The 20614-nt window shown below is 39.6% G+C and overlaps 1 protein-coding gene across 2 annotated transcripts in view; it reads left to right on the forward strand.

The window, feature by feature from the left end:
- Positions 1-20614, forward strand: part of TNRC6A (trinucleotide repeat containing adaptor 6A) — an 80695-nt gene that overhangs the window by 37859 nt on the left and 22222 nt on the right. For both annotated transcript variants that reach the window (XM_080556201.1, XM_080556202.1), the window contains 4 exons: positions 5137-5227; positions 8224-8245; positions 15059-15394; positions 18825-18872. In XM_080556201.1, coding sequence (XP_080412327.1) covers positions 5137-5227; positions 8224-8245; positions 15059-15394; positions 18825-18872 — 497 coding nt within the window. The remainder of the gene's footprint in view (positions 1-5136; positions 5228-8223; positions 8246-15058; positions 15395-18824; positions 18873-20614) is intronic.

Raw genomic sequence — 20614 nt, forward strand, 5'->3', positions numbered from 1 at the left:
TAAATCTAAATTTGTTTTTTTTAGGTCTATGCTTATGTTAGAGGGTAGTGGTAGTAGGAGTACATTCCTTGAAAGATTCACATTTCTAATGAATAGGCAATAAGGACTTTACTGTTATTTAATTGTACGATGAGTTAATTTTGCTTTTCAGTCATTGAGATTTAACATTATAACAGTAATCTAATGCTCTTGTTAAAACCTACCTATAGGTAGGTAGTTTTTTTCAAGGTCCTGGTGCGTACTAATCACAGTTTGTGTGTGTGTGCTGAGCTGGCTTTGTCATGTAAAATCTCTTCTTAAATACATGAAAATAGAATGATCAGTGTCATAATGTAGGAATTTTACTGTTCTTATGTGGTAGCCGAAAAATGATGCTGAGGTAGAATATTCCAGAGCTACTGGTGTGTTATTTGTTAGCATTTGTATTCTAAAAATAAAATGTAATCATGTTGACTTAGTTGTAGCAAGATCGATGAGTCACTTTTTTTGTTGTGAAAATACTGCTTTGCATTGCCTGTGCTTTTTGCAGTGCTCTAGCTTTCTTCTAAAACCTGAATGATTTTTCAGTTAATGAAGTTTCTGCATGTGAAGCACTAACATTTGTTAAGCAAAAGCGTTAGTGGCTTTCTTAACCCTTAGAATTCTTCTCAGGATATTAGAAATCCTTTAAGTAACCTTTTGTTCCAGCAGACAGTTCGGTGTAACACACCATCCTGCGGCGCTGATGTGCTTCCTGCATCAGAGGGGTTTGACCTGTGCCCGTAGCCCTTGTTGAGCTGCTGGAACAATTAATTCAGGTGGCAGTCAGGAGAGTTGGACTGTTTCCCTGGGGCTCTACAGCCTAGCGAGGGCAAGTTTCAGGCCGGTTGACCGCTGCTGACAGCAGCAGCCTGTTCCCCAGATGTCACCTCTCGCTAAGGCCTTGCAGCTCAGCGTCTCGCACGCAGTCGTGCGCACCCAGCGCTTCCAGATGCGGGGGCACGGGGCCCCGGAGGCACCGTGACCGGACTGGGCGGCAGCTCCAGAGCTAAGAACCTGGCTCTCCAGGGCTAAGGAGCCTCTGGGAAACAGAAAGTCACGGGATGCTGACAACGATTCCAGCTGCACAGCCGGCTTGTGTTGGTGCTTTTTCCTGGGGTGATGCTGGGGCAAGGTAGGCAGAGCGCCGCTCCAGGAAATGTGTTGAACGCAGCCTTGTGCAGGTGTCAGGCCAGCCGCATGTGTGCCAAGTGCTTGTGTGGTGTGCTCCAGCAGTGAGGTTGTGAGAGGAGAAGGGCTGGCGGCGTGACTTCTGCTGGCCGTGGGAGGAAGGTACGCAACGCTTGGCCTTGTCAGTTGGATAATAAGACTCTTGGTAATAATACATAGAAACTACAGATTGATTTCAGACCTACACACTTCTTGTGGTGTTTACCGATTTAATTTGCGTGTTAAAAGTTGAATTATTCCAAATGAGGAATCTTTCCTATTCAGTCTGAGGATGTCTTGCAGACTTTGGTTACAGATGCTCAGGATGGAAGGCAATGATGGGCAAAACTGACCTATATCACACACACACACGTGCACAGATGTCACTGCAGGTTCATCGTTACCTCCGATTTGCAGTGTGTCCAAGGGATTGCTGTAAACTGACCTGGCCAGCGGTGATCGTTTTCTGTGGTTACGTGACTAACCTCTTAGTTGCTCATTGATACCTAATTGCAAATGCAAGATAGCTTTTTGCAGGAAGACAGTCCTCACTGAACCTTGCAGCCTGATGATAAAACTATGGTAAAATGTGGAATAACCACATTGCCTACAACTGAAATACAGAGGGATCCCAGAAAGAATAGTTAGTTAGTTAGTTTACATATCTCAACACATCAGAAGCAATGATTTATTAAAAAGAAGCGACTGTTGCTTGCTGTCTGTCATCAGAAAATTTTAAAGGACAGAGCTTGGTCTGGAGAAGCTTTTTAGAGCGGTGGGGGGGGCATACTGCTAGCATTGGGCTGTTCATTGGCAAAGCATGCTACAGTTCTACTTGTGCTGTCAGGCTGATTTGTTTAACCCATGCAAGGAAAGTTCATTAGTACTTGTAACAGTCACCCTAGAGCTGTTCGAGGAGAAAAAGAATGCTGGCTAAACAACAAATCAGTGATATCCCACCAGAAGGGACCACTGGGAAAAGAAACAAGTGGAGGATGAAATCAGATTTGCAGTGAGAACAAAGATCTTGGCAAATAGGAATGAAAACTGATTTCTGTTTTTATTAGTTGCTATTCAGATACATGTAGTCATGCTCCAAAGAGTTTGTTTACAGAGAGAAGTCAGAAAAGTCAAAATTTTATAATTAAGTAAAAATTAACAAAAACAACAACAACAAAAAGACATTAATTTTGTGAATACAGAACTTCCTACTCTCCAAATACATTCTTACTAACTCAACAAAGTATAGCTGTTGTCTGAGTGTACTGGAAGAAATAGATTTCAGTAAAACGTTTCAGTTAGCACATGTGAAAAATGATCTTATGGTTGTATCTTGGGTAACATTAATAGTCTCAGAAGTTTCTGTGCCCTGTAAATATTTAAAGTCATGCAGCCTTTTTTATTCCTCGATGTCATATGAAAGCATTACTGTATTGTGTCTCTTTTTTGTTTGAAAATAATAATAATAGCCAAATGGCCACAAGCTTTGAGATTTAAGTATAGGTATCATTATCATGGCATCCTCCCTGCTGGGAGGAGAACCACTTTTAACGTTTTGCTAAAGAATCTCACAGTGGGACAGGAGAACAGTCTTAAAGCTTAAAGGTAGAAATCAAATGCGCAGCGATGATGTGATGCTCACCTCTTCCAAAAGGCTGGCAGTATTATGCAGAGTGCTAAATATAAGAATTTTCTGGCTACCAGAAAGAGAAGACCCGATGAGCTGTTGTTTGGTATTAGTTGCATTGGCACCACCTACCGTGAGGGGTGGGTGGCATAAGAATACTGATTTGTCTGCTTAAAGAGTGAGGAAGTTATGTGAATTTGCCACAATGGAACTTGGCAACTAGAAGTCACGTGTCAATTAAAAAAAAAGAAAAGAAAATTAACTGATACCTCGACTCATTTTGGACGGGACTTGAGCTGCATGAAATGTAGAATTAACCGATTATTTATATATCTGAGGAAGTAATGAAAGATTTGATGCTGCTTACGTATCCTGTATTTTACTGTATTCAGTTGCATCACTTCTGGTTTTTATATCCAATTATCATATTTTAAGCCGCAGTTTTATAGTTGTAGGTAACTTGAGGCTAAAAAGGAGCCAAGTGTTTCTAGGCAAAAGTAAACCACTTGTTGACTGCTCCTTAATGACATGTTTAGGTTTTTCCCCCCGAAGTTTTGTATAAGCCAGGTTGTCTTTATTGCTATGAGTAAATTTGTATCCATGTCATTGAATGAGGTTGACTTTTGAAAGGAGATTTTAATATATTCAAAGTAAGTGTGTAATAAAATACCTTCTCCTGCCTTGCTTAGTGTGTGAAATGCATGGCAAAGATAAAAAAAAAAAAATCACAACTGTGTTTATGTTCAAAGCTGAACTTTGGAGATAAATGCCAACAAGACCAGCTGTCACCAACCGGGGTGTAAATTCCGTAACCCTTCCCTTGGTTGTGTCTCAGCTTTCTCTTTTGCTGCAGTAAGTAACAGATGTGAGTCTGTTCGCTTTTAGTGTCCGGTGATCTCCAGGGCAGCTTGGGATCTGAGCACCTCTCGCGCTGCAGCTGATGGAATAGAAAGCATGTACAGATCTGGGAGCAAGCTGCTTGCTTATGAAACGTTGCTTTAAAAAACAGGACTTCTGCTAATCTCTGAAGTTTATTCAGAGAGTAAATGTGGTGTCTTCTTGCTTTACTTAGTCAACATCTGTGCAGTTTATTCCCACGTCCTGTTCAAGTGCATAGAAACAAGGATTTGTTTGAAGGACATGATTTCCTCGGTTAGAGGGCGGGTGTGCGTTGGAGCTGCTGTTCAGATTCAGGCTATCGGGGGTGTTTGGGGTAGCACAGATATGCTTCAAGAAGAGGACTAGAAAAACATTCTCAACTTTTTCTTAATCGTGTCCCCCTGACTGTATGGTCAGGGCGTGTGGGCCAAAAGCTTCAAAGCTTTTGAACTTGTAAACATTCCTGACCCTGAAGTGGTGAAGGAGCCTTGCAAGTCGGTTTTCTAGTAAATAGAAAATATTTACTGTCTGAATCTCAGCCTTTGAAGTAGCTGAGCATTCGTAGGCTCCCTCTGTCATATTTACATGCTTGTATACCTTTATTTCTTTCTGCTTTTTATACTCTCCGTGTTCTCCCTTTCGTATTTTCTTTGAGAAAGTCTGTCTTTGAAAGACTGCAGCATAACCTGTGAAGTAGCGTTGTAGTGAAGCCTTCTGTTTTAGCATGTAAAATTTTATATTAAGTGAATTTCATTTAATGACAAACATAAAAACTGTTAAAAGTTAGTTTTCTCACTAATCTAAGGTGCTCTAAAATTGCTCTCCCATTGAAAGCCCAGGTTTGACCATGCTCTTCAGCTTGTTCTGCTTCTTCACGCATCCTTTGTCAGCATCTGCACACGCACGCAGCTGGCTGAATTATCTCACTGCTCTGGCAAGAAAATGCCTACACTGGATGTTTCTTGGCAGAGGCGGCATTTAAGATCGGTGAGCTGATGCAGATTCCTGCGTTAGCTCGGTGGCTGGGTAGGAACCAGCGCTGACCCAAGCGGGTGCGTGCAGCCACGCTGTGCCCGGCCAGGACTGGCCGCGCCGGGCAACCGTGGTGTGGGAGGGCTCAGAGTCGTGCTGATTCGCAGTAGCAGGTAGAGCTTAAACAGCATCTGGATTGACACTGGCTTTTGAATTGAGTTAATGTCTAAGCCTTCGTTACATGTTTTATAAAAGGAAAATATTCTACGTGTCTTGGCACTGCATCTGCTCTTAAAGTTTTTTCACTCGCAATTTGCAGTGAAAATGCGTAGTCCCTGTAGGAATATTATCCAATTAGAAGTAAAATTCCCCAGTTCCTTTTGGGTCACTGTGAAATAATTGTTCTAAAATGAATCTAAGTGTGTACAGATTGTATTTTGGGAGAGTTAATTACAAACTGTGTGGTTCAGGGATTTAGTGCAAGAAGAGGAAGAACAGTTGATGGAAGAAAGGAAAAAGAGAAAAGAAGACAAGAAGAAGAAGGAAGCTGCTCAAAAAAAGGTATGTTGAGCATTAAGAAAGTGCTTGTGGATTACTTCTTTTCATCACTGGTGAATATTGTTATATCCGTTGTTATACAAAAGTGTGTTCTTTTTAATTTCATTTTTTATGCTTTATATCTACTGTCAGTTATGCAATGGTGACTGACGTATAGAGCCTCTAACTTGGCTTTGTGTACAGGTTCCTTAGAGATTAAATAATCTCCTGAGATGACCGTTCTTTTTCCTGATTGCCAGTTAAGTCCACTTGAAGTTTGAAAACTTCCTCAGTATCAGTTCTCCCTGTTAGCCTAAACAAAGGTGTTCGTTGTGCACCTGTAGAAAATTCGGCATGTCTAATCTTATGACAAATCTAAGTAAAATTGTACAGAAAGGATCCTTCTGGAAAAGGTGAGGTGTTTCCTCCTATTTCAGAATGAGGTTCCGTAATCTTTTCAGCAGCTGACAACAACGCTGCATAATAATTTTTGGACCTCAATTGTAAATTTGTAACTCGTTCTCTTGGAATTCTTGTGACCAGGCACAGAGTACGGAATTTAAATGAAAATTTTTAATGAGAAAGGCGTTGGTTTACTTGTAGAATTTAAGTCTTTCAAATAAGCGGTTCTTTGGGGTTCTCTTCTCCCCAAGTTTCGTATTTTCAGGAGTTGGAAAGGCATGTGTGAGTGTATTTTTGGAAGAAGTAAAAGCATAAATATATTTTGAAAGTGAAGACACCAAACATTTACCTGAAAATGAATGTTTTGCTTTTGCTTTCTCCTTCCATATAGCACATGATGGCCTGTTATTAAGCTACATGTCTTTGTTTATTTGCTGTATTCTCCGAGTAACAGAATATCAAGTGCTTGGGCTCGATACATCAGAAATTTTAAGAGGCTCCTATGGAAGAAGCAGTAGGTTGCCACAAGGATGCTCATGTGCATTCCTGGATAAGCCTAAACTTGATGTAGATTAAGAAAATATGTCTCTGAAAAACCACAGCAACAAACAACTGCCAGTTGATTTAGATGTTGTTTTTTTCTTTAAAAAAAAAAAAAGTCTTATTACAGACGTAGCTTGATTCTAGATTTAAATGAAAAACGTGTTGAAGTAGCTCACAAATGCTCTGTTTTTTTTTGAGAGGTGCCTGTCTGCTATTTCGTATTTGTGAGTAATTTCAGATTGATCAAACTTGACCTTTTTGCTTTGTAATCTAACTTTCTCTGCTTCATCTCTTCAGAACGTGCTATTTAGTATTATCAGTCTTAGGCTTGCTAGGAAAAACTTAAGCACCTATCCATGCACCATCCAATCACACTGGAGAAGGAACAGCTAATGCTTGTTTTTGTATATACTGTGGTCTTTTAATAATTGGAACTAAAAGACAGGGATTGTAGGAGAACAGCAGCTGTCGCAGAGGTGTGACGCTCAACTTAGAGAACTCACATTCTGTTGAGTGGTGCCTGCACCCTGATGTTGAGCAGCTTTCATGGGACATAAGCGATTGTATTCCATATACCTTTTATGACTATATAATACTGTGTTTTGAGCACTTGGTTCCAAGCCAGCTGTTGTGCATGAACTATCCTGGAATTCAAAGTGCATACAAAACCTCCCAAGTCTTCAAAATAATTTTTTTTTAACTAGACTTTTTAAAGCATAATGAAAAGTTGTGGCATTAGGTAGTAGCCCCAAGTATATCAACTTGTGGAAAACAAGGATGAGGAGCAGTGATATTGGAGTCAGGGTAATAAGGGTAAGTAGGCAAACTGAAAGTGAACACGATGTAGGTTTTTTGATGCCCTCATGTAAGCAGCCATTGATTTTGATTTTGCTTTCTTAATTCCAGTGGATGGTGCTTGCTGTAAGTAGAGTGGATTTTCTTCAGGAGAGATTTTGCAGATACCTCAAACTTTAGTTATTTTTTATCAATCTATAACAGCATACATTAAAAAAAAAAGGTGCATTTAGACAGTATAAGAAATTTTTGTATGCATCCTTGCCTTTGTCAGCTTAAGAAATTGAAAAAGGCTTTTTTCTGTTAATGTGCTGTTAATTTTCCTAAGAGAAGTGAGGGTATGGTACTGAAGCATCATTAATAACATTTCGGTAGTCAGTCCTAGTAGTGATAATATCTACGTCTAGGTTGCACATCAGATCAGTGGATCAATAATTTTTTTGGTGTGTGTATGCACTCTCTTTTTCTCTCGAGGTTTTAATTATAGATAATCATAGTTTAAGTATTACTGCGAATTACTTTATTGCACCATGTGTATATATGCAATACCCTAATTCAAACAGGTTGTATACAGCTACCAAAGTGACCCTATCAGATTAAATCTCAGTTTGCTTTTGCGGTAGTGTATTTTAGAAGTGATAACTAAGAACACTCCCATTTCAGATGGGAAGAATTATGATTTGTGCTTCTGAGAGGTCCTTTATGAAGTCAGTTTCACTATCTGTTCTAGTTAGAACCATGCAGTTGAGATTCAACAATGAAATGTTTCTATCCCCATTTTTATCTCAGGATAAAACCATATTCAAATATCTCTCATCTTGCCTGTGTCACAGGAGTAACAATTGAATTGTGGAAATGAAAGACTTAAAGCTCTTGCATTTACTTTCTTTCTTACCTCCTTTAGATTTCTATGTCCCTCCCCTTTCTTCCCCTGCCGTATTCTGCAGTAGAAGTGGTGGAGCTTCCTTGCTTCCAGGCACAGTTTTTAACTCACTTCAAACAGGTTAATTTGCAAGTTTAATTTAGTCCGTTTCATATGCTTATCTTTCAAATTAATTTTGTCTTCTGTAACGTTTTAACAGCTTTCTAGGCATAAGGAATAATAGGCATGGGTTGGTTAGAGAGGAGTAGAAGGTTCTAATGTAGATAATTAAATAATTTTAAAAAAAATTTAAAAGAAGAAAGTCAAAAGCTAATGTCGCCTTATAAAGTGGCACGTGCACATGTGGCTTTTCCTCTTATCTGCACAAATCACTGACACGTCTTCTTTCTTGTTCTAGGCCATTGAACAAAAAATCAAAGGTAAGTTACTTCAGAGTTATTTCTGTTCTGTATATTGTTTCTGCATTTTTAAATATGTTGAATCACGTGGGCCAGCTGAAAGCTACTGAAAAATGGGATCTTTGAAACTTCACTTGCACTATTTCGAACAGTTACCACAAAAGATTAGAAGAGTAAAGGGTAACGTTTTTTTCCAGGGGTTGGAGCGTTCTGTTCTTCCTATTTTCCATTCTTAATTACTTCTACAGCACTAGGATTATATGTAATACCTTCCCATCCTATCCTTGTTTGCTTTTTTCTTTTCCCTTTTCGCTTTGTTTGAAAAGTGCACCAGCACTCTTGCACTTCTAATGTGACCACTTAGAGATCCACCTAATGGATCAGTTTGGAACTTGCTTTCCAAATATTCTAAGTGTAACTGGGGTTAGGAACACTTGATAGACAAGTGATTGATACGTCGATCACTATCACTTTTAACTACTTATTGTGTGTGGAGAGTTCATCGTGATAAGAATGATCACGATGACTATCTTAAAAGCTGTCATTTAGATGTTAGTGGCAGGCTGGGAATGCTGCAGTTACTCTCAATGTTTGTGGGTTTTATAAATTCTCCATTCCTTCTGTAAGCAGAGGAAAAATCCTTTTCACTTCTTAAGTTGGTTGGAAAGTGGATAATAATCGCGTAAGTGGTCGTGTGGAGTGCTTGCTGAATCAGTGTTTTTTGGGGAACATCAGGTTTAATTTAATAACTTGAGCAATGGTAGAAACAGGAGGTTGGACACCCTGCTTAGCAGAGATGCAATTATTGTTGGAAAAATCAAAAATGTCTTTGAAGTGCTGTTCTGGCATGAAGGTAGTAAAATGGTACAGGACGTACTGTGCTTGAGAAGAGTCAAAGAAGCAAATGAAAGTGTCCGTTAGGAAGGTGGTGTTTGAAGAAGCATGCTAGTTGGCATGGGGTTGGAATGGAGGGGGCAGGCTCTTCACATAAAAAATGCACTGCTTCTCCTGCTGGGTGCTGCGGTACCAATTACAAGGTATTAGGAGAGGCGTTTATGTCTAGTTTCCTTAAGTGTGATGTGTACTCTTTTGGTACGTGTTCAAAAGAAAAACCAGGTTCTGTAGGGCCAGTAGGTTTTCAGGGAGTGACAAGGCTCTGCGGACAGAATGAGAGCCGTCTGTGTTTTAGTAAGCCCTTTTACGTGCTGCTTCAAGGAAGCGAATGTTTTGGCCTGTGGAATATTGATGGCTTGTGGCAGAGGGAGCTGCTAGATCCCGGCGGCTGCATGTGGACGTTAGCGCACTGCTCCTGGGGCAGATGTCCTTAATGGCAGCTTAAGCTCTGCGCGTGAGGCGTCCCGGAGGCTTCGTTGGGCTGACGGCAGGACCTGGCTCTGGGCACTGAACGCGGTTGGGCAGTCTGTATTTGGCTTTAAGCACAGGACTGAACATTTGATGAAAGTGCTGGAGATTATAATAAAATAAAAAGTGAAAAGTGTTTGCTGAAGTGCCCTTTTTCAAGCAGTGTACAAAATTGCATTTGAAGTGCAGGTGAAGTATTTGCTTTCTTCTCTATATGCCTGCCACAAACCTCCTAAGATAATAACCAGCTTTAAAGAGCTGTGAAAGTATTTGTTTTTATTCTGAAGTAATAAACCGTCCAAAAAAACAGTGAAGGAAAATGATACAATACTTTACTTTAAATAATAATGTATATTTTTTGAATGAACATCTGACCTACGTACTTAAGCTGTGCTGGCATCCATGTGTCACATTAAGGACAAGGCTGCAAAAAGCAAATGGCTAAAAATAGCACGAGGGAGGGAGGGTAGTAATTCCGCTCAGTAGGCTACCTGATGGTAATCTTCAAATCGAGAGAAAACGTCTTCCTTATGAAGGACAAACTAATCTTTCTTACTTTTTCATTTTCTCTTTGGAGGCCTAGTGTTATTTACTGAATGAAAGTATGAAGTTCCAACCTTAACGTTACCTTATTATTAAAGGAGGTATTTCAGCAAGTTTAGCAGGAATTGAGTTGTCAAAGGAGCACAAGCTGGCTGTCCAACTGAAGAAGTACAGGCATCAAGGGATTCAGATATGCAACTTTTTGCAGCAGTTCCTATAGGAACAGAATGTGTTGCGGAGTTGCACATGGCTCTTTCATTGTTTCAACAGTTTTGCCTACTTGTATTCAGGATGCAAATTAATGTTTCATTAGTTTCCAAGTTTCCATCACGTTAATGTCTTTAAATAATTTATTTTGTGCGTGAGCTGAAGATAAATACAAGAGTATAGGATCTCTAAATAATTCAGAATTATGTTCTTTCTTTTAGAAAAGTAACTGGTTAAGTGGGGGGTGGGTAGAAAGGTAATTTCTTTATTTCTACCCATAACTTGGATGTTTCCAAAATGTTTTTTTAGCTAAGGTAGAAATTGGTGTTGTACCAGCTGAAGTAGCTACCAGCATGCATGTAAATTATAAGACTTCCTTCCAAGGAAGGTTAATGGTGCTGATTTCTTCATCATGCTCAGGATGGAGAATGAAAGTAATGAAGAAAATGCCAATATAAACTTTTTTGCTAAAAGTAGCATTTTAATACTGTAGTATTGCCATTAAAAATACATGTAGTTCATTCCTGTGGATCTCAAATATTCTAACCTGTCTGGTTTTATTAGAAGAGGGAAGAAGACGTTCATAGGAATTAGAGATGAAAGCATTATTTGGGAAGGTTTCTGTATTTGTGCAGCAGCTAGCATAACAAATTCTTATACCAACAAGTGTCCTCCAAGTACTCTCATACAGGGTATTTTTAGAAAAAATATCACTTGAAAGTACTTAACTTGACTATTCTACAGTATTCTCAACAATCGTTGTTGTATTCCTTCTGGTTTCACAAAATATGTATTTTTGTTGTGTTTAATGTCAGTACTAGTAAGGACGGACAAATCGATCCGTTTGCCCTGGATTCCTCCTATAACAGGAATCTTCAAACCGTGCTGTAGCCGTGAGCCAAGCACTAAACTAAATGCTATTTAAGAGGAATACTTGAGTTTTGTTTTAATACTCACTTGAGTAATCGTGATGTGCTCCTACAGAATGTGAGATTTCATTGCGAGATAAAATCTTTTTTTAGATACAGACTTTAATTATGTACGTAATAACCTAGTGAAATAATTCATAAAAACTGAACGCTGGTGTTTATGCAAATGCTAGTGTTGCGGTTAGTTGTTCTGAATGCTTTGTGCTTTGCAAAACAGTACAAGCTAGAACTGAAAACATCTGTCAATCTTCAGTTCTGAATTGCCCGGCTCTGCAGAAGGCACGGGCATAAAGTACTACTTTTATTGCAGAACAGAATAAACTTGAATCAACACTGAAACAGAAAGTGCTTTTAAAAATAGCTGGGTGTGGAATTGAAATCTTTGACTCATGTTTCCCACCATGGAAACTTCTTATTCATTTTCTTCTCTGTGAAGCAGAATTGCCCAAGCACACTAAGTCTTCTGTTTTTGTTGGGTTCGGGGCTTTTTTTGTCTGCCTGAGAGCGCTTTACCTGATTGGAAAAACTGTTACGTTAGCTTTTAGATATTGAAAGTAAATAGTCAAAATGAGCCGAATAATAAATGCTTGTTGTTAAAACTACCCGTGTAAGCGGCTCTTAGTTTACCTTTGTGCGGATCTTCAGGGGTTAATGAATTGGCAAACAGTTAGATATTTTCCAGATCAGCTAGCTGAGCTTACAGCTGCGGCCATTTTTCCACAACGAAAATTCTAGCACTACATCTTACGTGTGTCAGCTTGAAAGCCAGACTTCCTCTGTTTGCCCTTCAGCATTCCAGCACTGACAACTCTTTGGGGCATGACATGCAGGGAGAGCGTATTACAATACATTTTTAAGAGGTCAGCCTAAGCAGCAGCGAGAAGAAACATTTAAATGACAGCCCGATGCTGTTCTTTGTGTGGTTTAGTAGGCGATTTGATCTTTGTAAGCTGATTTTGTGCGAGTGAGAAACTGTTTTCCATCTGCACTGAAGTTATTCAGACAGCTGCCATTTTTTTTATTGGAGGGGGAGTTTAAGTCACTGGGCCCCTACTCCAGGAGGAGTTGGCAGGCAGCACTCCTGTAGCAGTAAAATGACACCATGCTTCTCCTCCATTTTCTAATGAAATCTGCAGAGTGGGAAAGCAACACAAGTTGGAAGCGTCTTTCTTTGGAATCTCTCTGTAAAGTGTAACTTCACCATCCCCTGCTTTGTGGGTTTTCAGCAGGTTTGTTCTTTATAAAAATCTGTCATTTTTAATATTCATTTTTGTAAAATTGCTATTATTAGTCAAGTAAATTAACTGTGATTGTCTGTTAATAATATTACCTTTCTGCTTTAATGTGGTTCGGAATAAAATACTGTTGTACAGAACAATTTTTATTAAACAAGCAACTTCTTTATAAGACACAAATATTAAGGATTAAAGTGTCTTGGAATTTATTGTGGCACTATTGGAATATTAATCTATTATTTTAATCTTCTGAGAAGTTGTGGACCAGAAAATGTTGGACAGGATAAATTGTGCAGCTTTAAACTTACTCTGTAATACTTGGGGAACCCAAGGCGAACTAATTTTGTTGCACCTCACAGCACCTCTGATTAATTTCAGTTTGAAATTGACATACAAATATGATCTCTGCCTATCTTAGTTAGTATAATTCTATTATCTGGTAAGATTTTCTATGTAATTTGCTGGTCATAGTACAAAGAAGACCATATTTGCCAAAGAAGCAAATACGCAGAATATGAGAGAAACATAATTTTCTTAAACCGTTTGTGAATTCTTGTTCGTGTTGTAGCTTAGGGGATGGCTTGGCAGAAAGTAGCTTATTTATTATTTGCACTCTTTTATAGTTGAAAAGTGATTTGATTATCTGAAAGTCCATTGGATTTTGTTATAATAAGCATTTGAAGTAGCATTTGTTAGGAAAATGAAGTATTAATGTTGCTGTGCTGCAGTACTGCCCTAAATACGCTGCTTCCAACTCTGCGTGTGTCACGGAATGTCGTATATAAATTATTTTGCTTTATCTGGGAGGAGTAACTGTATATGAATGAAAGTACTAGGGTAAGAAAAGTGAATCTTTCATTGGCTGTGGTTTAGGGTGTTGTATGTGGCATTAAAAATCTCTTCAAGGCATAGTGTATTTTCCACTTAAGTTGACAGTTTAAAAAAAAAAAGTCTTAAATACAGAGTCCAGAGGGCTAAAAAAAAAAAACCTGTGTCCTTAAGTGGTGCCATTTTTGTTTGACTACTTTATTGACTTGGTAATGGTATGCTGGCTGCAAAAAGTGGGTGGTTTGTGTAGCACTGTCAGCACACCTCAGGAGTAGGCTGAACCGTGCTTTAAACTGCAAAGACCTGTAAAGAACCACAGTAATTAGCAGGAATCAGCTGCAGCAGAAGGCGTATTGGTAGATCAAAAAGCTGAGATCTGGCCAGTAGTTGCACAGAGTGTGGTATGCGAAGAAAACTTTTTTAATTTCAAAGCTTGTAGTAGTACCTAGACCACGGGAATGTGATAGCTGCTTATGTATTGAGCTGTTCGCAGATTCTTAGATATTTACTGAAGTGGCCAAACAACAACAGGAAAAAAAAAGCTGTTATTTTCAGTTCTGCTAGTTATTTTTAAACCAGGAAATGTTGTAAGTAGTAAATGGTAATATGGTTGTTTAAGACTTGTATTTAAAAAAATCAGTTTTAAACATAATTTGTTGTCACACTACATGCATCTGAAGCACTGTGCAAGGAATCGGAGTTATCATTTTTAAAATACAGGTATCAACTTAAACAGTCAGAATCAGATACGGCGCTAGCACTTCTTATCAACTCCAGTTTATCTAAGAGCTTTTGAATACCTTCTACTCCCTGCAGTCTGTACATTAAATTGACTTATGTCCTGGCCATTCCTCTCCTTAATTCTGTCCTTTTCCAGCCGGCTGTGAAATAGGAGAGCCGGGGCAGTGCTGGGGGGGGCTGTGGCGTGTGCGGCTGCAGCCGGGCCCTGCTTCCCCCCGACACCCAACTTCTGGTTGGAGTTGGGGTGTTAAGTTGAGGATGTTGTGGTTTTCTCTTTAGTTAGCATCTGTGTTTGGCGTGTTCGCTCACGGTTGACTTTGGCGAATTGTTCAGCCTTCATCGCGCCGTAAAGCGGGCGTGCTGTCAAAGCTCCGAAAGACCCTTTGGAGCTGGAGGTGGGCGTTCGGTGTCTTACCAGTGTGGCCATGGAGTCACCGAGCCGTTCACAGCTGCTGCCTGCACCGGTACAGTCCTCTGCTGGCACCAGATCTGACTGGAGGGTATTCCTGTATTTCCCTGCGGAGGCTAGGGTCGCTAAAAGAAGCAAGTCTTCACAGTGCGTTCTGGATGTCCTGTTCACCTCTTGTTCTTTTTGTGAACACTGTCAAGTTTCCCATGAGAGGAAGATTTTTTTAAAAAACTTCAGTATTTTAAAGTAAGGTTTAAATTCCTGAATGATCTGACACAGTGCTGACTTGTCAGAAAAAACACTATAGAAAGCTTGTTAGTAGTAGCACACTTTACCTTTGTCAGAAGTAAGAGCAAGACACGTCTACTTCCAGATCTGTGCTATTGAAGTATTAAAGCTGTATGATTATGGGGTAACGTAGTTGTAACTCATTCTCATTAAAACCTCTAATCAGAAAAAAATATGCCATTACATAACGCATAAATACATCTAAGAATATCTACTTAATCTTCATTTTTTTAAGATATTGTTCTGATGAATAACTTTGTCCAATTTTCTTTTTTTCTGGGGGTGGGTGTAGTGCCAGAACAAACAAAGACAAGTGTAAGCCAGCCTCAGCCTGTCACCTCTAACGGCACTTCCACAGTAACCAGCACTAATAATAATGCCAAGCGGGCCACAGCCAACAATCAGCAGCAGCAGACCTTGCCTCGATACCCTCCTCGTGAAGTACCACCGCGATTTCGACACCAGGAACAGAAACAGCTTCTGAAACGAGGTCAGCAGTTACCAGTTATAGCTGCAAACCTGGGATCTACTCCTAAAGTATTAAACGGCCAGTCAGGAGGCAGCACTGTCACAAATAAACAGCCAGTGGTCAACGGAGAAGTGCCGAACAGCAGCAAAAAACAGCCAGGTGAGGGAGAGGTACCTTGTTTTCCTTTTAATTAAAGTTGAATCGTTTAAATCCAGTTATCAATGTGTATATTATTTAAACTTCAAATGCAAGCAATAGCACACTGAGATGTTCTCCTGTGTTGTAGCTTAATATTAAACATTATAGGATGACTTCAGACATCTTTTTGCAGCGTTGTCTGAAACTTAAGTCATCTTAGCTGCCTGTTGCCGCCGATGGTGTACAATTTGAGCTGATGTTGAAGCCAAGGTGATGACTGCTTTATGTCCTGAATTTCCATTCTTTATAATAATAATTGATCCAAATGTGGGCTTGGTACAGAGAATGTGTTCAGTTTTGATAAACATCTCAGGGTCCTTCTTATTTCTAGAGCATTCTGAATGGCATCTCAAGACTTTATATATATATATATATATATATATATATATACACATATATATAAAGAACCTCCTCCAGAACATGTCCTCTACTGATCAAATTGTATGGTAGCAAGTAGTAATTTAAATAAAAGTTCCCGTGTAAACTAATTTTAAAAGTGTAACTCTTTATAGAGCCTATTAAACTTCTCAATTGCATCCAGAGGATTTTTAGTATACTTTCCTCCATTTAACTTCTCTTGTGAACCGCAGCCTGGTATCTAATTAGTTGGATTCCCATTTGTGTATCACATTCTTCCCCGATTTGCTCAATTTTGTGCTAGTGTGGCTGGGCAGTCTTTAGGCTAGGAGATGTCAATATGTTCCTGTGCAGTGATGTATTGAGTGTCTGAGGGGCAGCTGCTTTACTGGCAGTAGTTCTGCTCTTTGAATAATAAGTTAATTATTTGGATAATAGATCTATGTGTCCAACTGGTAACTAAAAGGTTATAAGAGTCTTTTAGGAGAGAGGCAGGCTGGCCGAATTACTTTCCTGTCGTACGGAAGTTGTATTGTAATGTATTATTTGTAGCGTCCTGTCAGTCACTGCGATGGCAGAGCCTTTTTTGATTATGTGCTGTACTCGGGGCATTCCTGTCTGTGCAGGGTGGATTGGTCGGATTTGACAAGTGTAGGGCGGGGAGGCCTATTTCCTTCTGTGCCGTATATCTGTGTGCTTGAAAGTTCTTTCCTCTGCCGTAACGAGGAATAATGTCTGTTGTGGGTGTTTTGAAGGTTAGTTCATTGAGATATGTAGGGAAGATGACTGTGAAGGGAATATTCTGTAATGGTTTCAGAATCTTGTCTAATGAATCGATTGTGAAATAATGTTGAGGTGACCATAGTCCAGCAGCATGCGGGACTACCTTAATGTGTTTTGATGTCTTTGTAACTGAAAGGAAATAGTGTTGTTACTTGCCTTAGCCTTGCTCCTTCTCCACAGTTCCTCTTTTAGCTTTCAACAGCAGCTTCAAGGTACTCTCCTTGTTACCTCAAGTTATAAAAAATCTCATGAAATGGGACACATCCTTAGATCTATTCAATTTGAAAGAACATCCATGTACGGGCCATTTGGGTTAACAGATTTTATACCTTAAGGACATGTCTTATGTCTTTAGGACTTGAGGAAATGGCTTCAGGTTGTGCCAGGGGAGATTCAGGTTGGAAACGAGGAGACATTTCTTCTCAGAAAGAGCAGTCAGGCATTGGGACGGGTTGCCCAGGGAAGTGGGGGCGGCCCTGGGGGCATTCAAGGAAAGGTTGGAGCTGGTGCTTAGGGACGTGGTTTAGTGGGTGACATTGGTGGTAGGGGGATGGTCGGACCAGGTGATCTTGAAGGTCTCTCCCAACCTTAATGATTCTATGATTAACAGTATATCTTTGAAGATGATTAGGTTTATGACTTTTAAAGTATTATTTAATGGATATTCGAATTGATATGTATTTTAGGGCTAAAAGAAATACTGTAGCTTCAAAATGCTAGACTGAATTGCTGAAATCAATAAAGGCTCCAGTTGTTTGTCTGTCATTCTCTGACGCCCTGGGGTAGGATCTCCTGAGTTCCAGCTGTGGTTATAATGTCGGGTAGGTGCTTTACAAAAGCCAGGAAACACAAGTACTACTAACTTTACAGCTTGTTTAATGGGCAAAAAAAATACCTCTTTGTACTTCATGTGGACAATCATCTTCAGTGTGAAGCTTATGGAAGGAGATACAGTCTTGTACCAACATGGTTAGTTTAAGAAATCTGCATAAGTAGCTCTTCACCAGAACATTTTCATACCAAATTCAGGTGTTTGCTTTACTGAAATTTTTCCCCACGTGTAAACTTTACATGAAAGGAAGGTTTTGAATGCTACCTTGGTAGGCTTGATTGCCTTTATGCTTTGTAACACATCTGAATAGCCAGGTGGTTATTCCACAATACGATGATTTATATAGTGAACTAAAATATTTGCTAGCAGTAATTACTTACAAATGCGGGATGTAAGAAAACAAAAGAGAGCCGTCAGGATCCTGGCTTTTGTCCAGTTGCTGAGTTGCTTTGATTCCTTCATTGACATGAGTCACTCTTCCTTTATTCTTATGCATCTTGCAGTTGAGCAGTTGCAACCGGAGACTTTGGAAAAAAAAAAAAATCTTCATGTAACTTAAGGGGTTTTGGTTTTTTTTTTTTTTCCATGCTTATTGTAGGAGTAAGGGAAGAGGTGAGCAGTTGGGATTTGGAGTGTGTAGGGATAGAGGATGACTTAATGTAGGAAACGTTGCCTTAAATGTAACAGTTATGATCTACGCCTGTAAAATTTGTGGATATGAAATGTTAAATTTGATTCCATATGCTGCCTGTAGGGCACTTAAAAGGAAGAAGCTATGAAAGTGGTGAATGAAAGTTTGTAATGAACTTGCTTAGGTTAAATTGAAGTTGGGTTGTACTTACTTATTTCTGTTTGCTAAATCAAGTAGCCAAATGATAACCTACAGGTGGAAAAAGTGTACTGTTCAAAGAAGTGATATGAACTTGCTTGAGTTTCAGGGCTTACCTCTGAAATTCTAAATTAATGCAGTTCAAAAACAATGAGTTTTGATTTCAGTGACTATAGATCTTTTCTTTCCTTTATATAAATCAAACTTTTAAAATTAAGGGCATTTTTAATTGGCTAATTAAATGCCAAGTGTATAAAATCTAGCTAGTAGTGGAAATATTTGTTAAAAGCAGCAAAATTGCTGAAAACAAACAACAACAGCAAAAAGAGTAACACTAGGCCTGCCCGTAGCAAATCCAGCTTCCTATCAGTCTCTCCTGCTGTGTTCAGAGCTGTAGGCAAGGTGATTCAGGACTTGCTTGACACTAGTGCTGTTAATAAGATTGAGAGAGAGCTCTCGAGAGGTATTTTTCTGAAAAGGGGGTGCTAATAAATGATTTAAAAGTAATGAGTGGTCTGGGGACTGATCTCAAAAGCCTAGTTTACTTAAGTAACACTCCTGTAATTTTCTTGCTTTTTTTTTTTTTGTAGGCATGCCTCCCATTCGGGACTTGGTGAGCCACTCCCCTAACCAGTCAGGTGATGCATAGCTATTTAAATCTCACCTTTTTTCACACTGTGTGTTTGTAGTAGTCACATGTTTCACGCAGTTATGTCTTTGATTTTTTTTTGATTCTTTGGCTTATGTCTTTCAATAGCATGTGTCGTGCGAATGTCTGACTTTAGTATACTTTGTGTGCCATATCGTATTACACTTAGATAAACATTTTTAATTTTCTGAAATGTCAGAATTCATACCAAAAAAAGTTTGAAGCCTAGACTATGTGGCAGCTTAGCTCTGAAACATTGTCCTTTTTTTTTAACCTTTATGCTTACATGTTGAATTGCATCTGGATGTTATTAAAGCGAATAATCTGTGTAAGCTTGAATTTTGTATCAGGCTTTTCGCAGCACTGGGGAGGAAATAAGTGATCACAATCCCAGTCTGGGGGCCTTCCGATTTTGAACGCCAAGTTTATGAAGGAGTTGCATGTACCTGGGGCGTAGAGCTGCGTGCCTTGCTTGCTAGATGAGACTGTAAAGTCTCCCACTGCATGTCCAGGTTACCGCAAACACCGCTCCCAAGCGGCAGTGCTCATCTCCTCCCGCCTGCCAAGTTCATCCCCTTTGTGAGCCGGTTCAGCTTTTTGGTGTGATGGCAGGCCCACCTGAGGGTTAATTATTTTCAGTGGGTCAGCGAGTTGCAGCTCGCGGCAGTGCTGCACAGGCGCTGTGCCCAGCGCAGGGAAGGGCCAAAGGCCGCGCTGGCACAGAGGGTGCAGAGCCCAGGGTGTCGCAGGGAGAGCCGCCCGTCGCGCTGGGTTAGCTGCAGGCTCTCCTGTCCTGCCCCAACGGTTCGGAACCTGTTTCGGAGGCAGGCAGCTACGTCTGCTGATTCTTGGGTTGGAGTACTTTAAAAAGACACAGACAGACTTGGGGACCTTTTTCTGTAGCACAGAGAAGCTGATACCTGGAATTAACAAATACAGTGAGGCAACCCTTTGGTTTTGGTTTTGTCCCTTCATAACAAATGTGCTTTTTAGCTTGTTTACTGAAGTCCATCTTTTTGTAAGGACAAAAACTACAGTATTTGGGAAGGTATAGTATTGACAAACTGTATGTGCCACTATATTCTGTGGCTGGAGAAGGAGAGGGAGCGAGGGAGCAGAATACAGGTATTTCTTAACTTGGGCTCCTCAGTCCTACTGTTTAGTTTAAGTAGTGTGGTGGTGTCATCAACTAATTTTTCAGTTTTGAGGTGTTTGTTTTTTTTGTGGTATCTGTCAGATATGAAAAATCAGAAAGAATAGCTTGCTTGGTCAGTATTTGTATATTTTATCTCAGGAGTTTGTGGTTGTGGAGGTTTGAATTAGGAATATTTCTGAACCGTGTCTTGTGAGAAATCACTAATACATACTTGTGTCCAGGAAAAAGATTGTTAGTCAAGGTAGTTTTTATAGGTACTAGGATAAGAGCCTAGATGACTAGAAATTAACAATTATACAGTGTTTGTGTACTGTGCTCGCTAACACTGTGCATTGCATCTAAATTAGTATAATAGAATTTTAATAAATACAAGTTTTCTTTCTATGTATTCTCTTGCTGTGCAAATTAGGGTTTGTTTGCCATTTCACTCTGGCTTGCTTGCCATCTTTATGCTTTCACGCTGTTTTTCATTGATTATGTTATTGGGGTAATGCTTACGTAATCAAGATTTTTGTCTTGTTAGGACAGTTTTTAATACCGTTGCTTCTCTTGTTCATGAGAATGCAGAGAACTCT

Source organism: Anser brachyrhynchus (assembly GCF_964034855.1).
Source record: "Anser brachyrhynchus genome assembly, chromosome: 15".
NCBI classification, from domain to species: Eukaryota; Metazoa; Chordata; class Aves; order Anseriformes; family Anatidae; genus Anser; species Anser brachyrhynchus.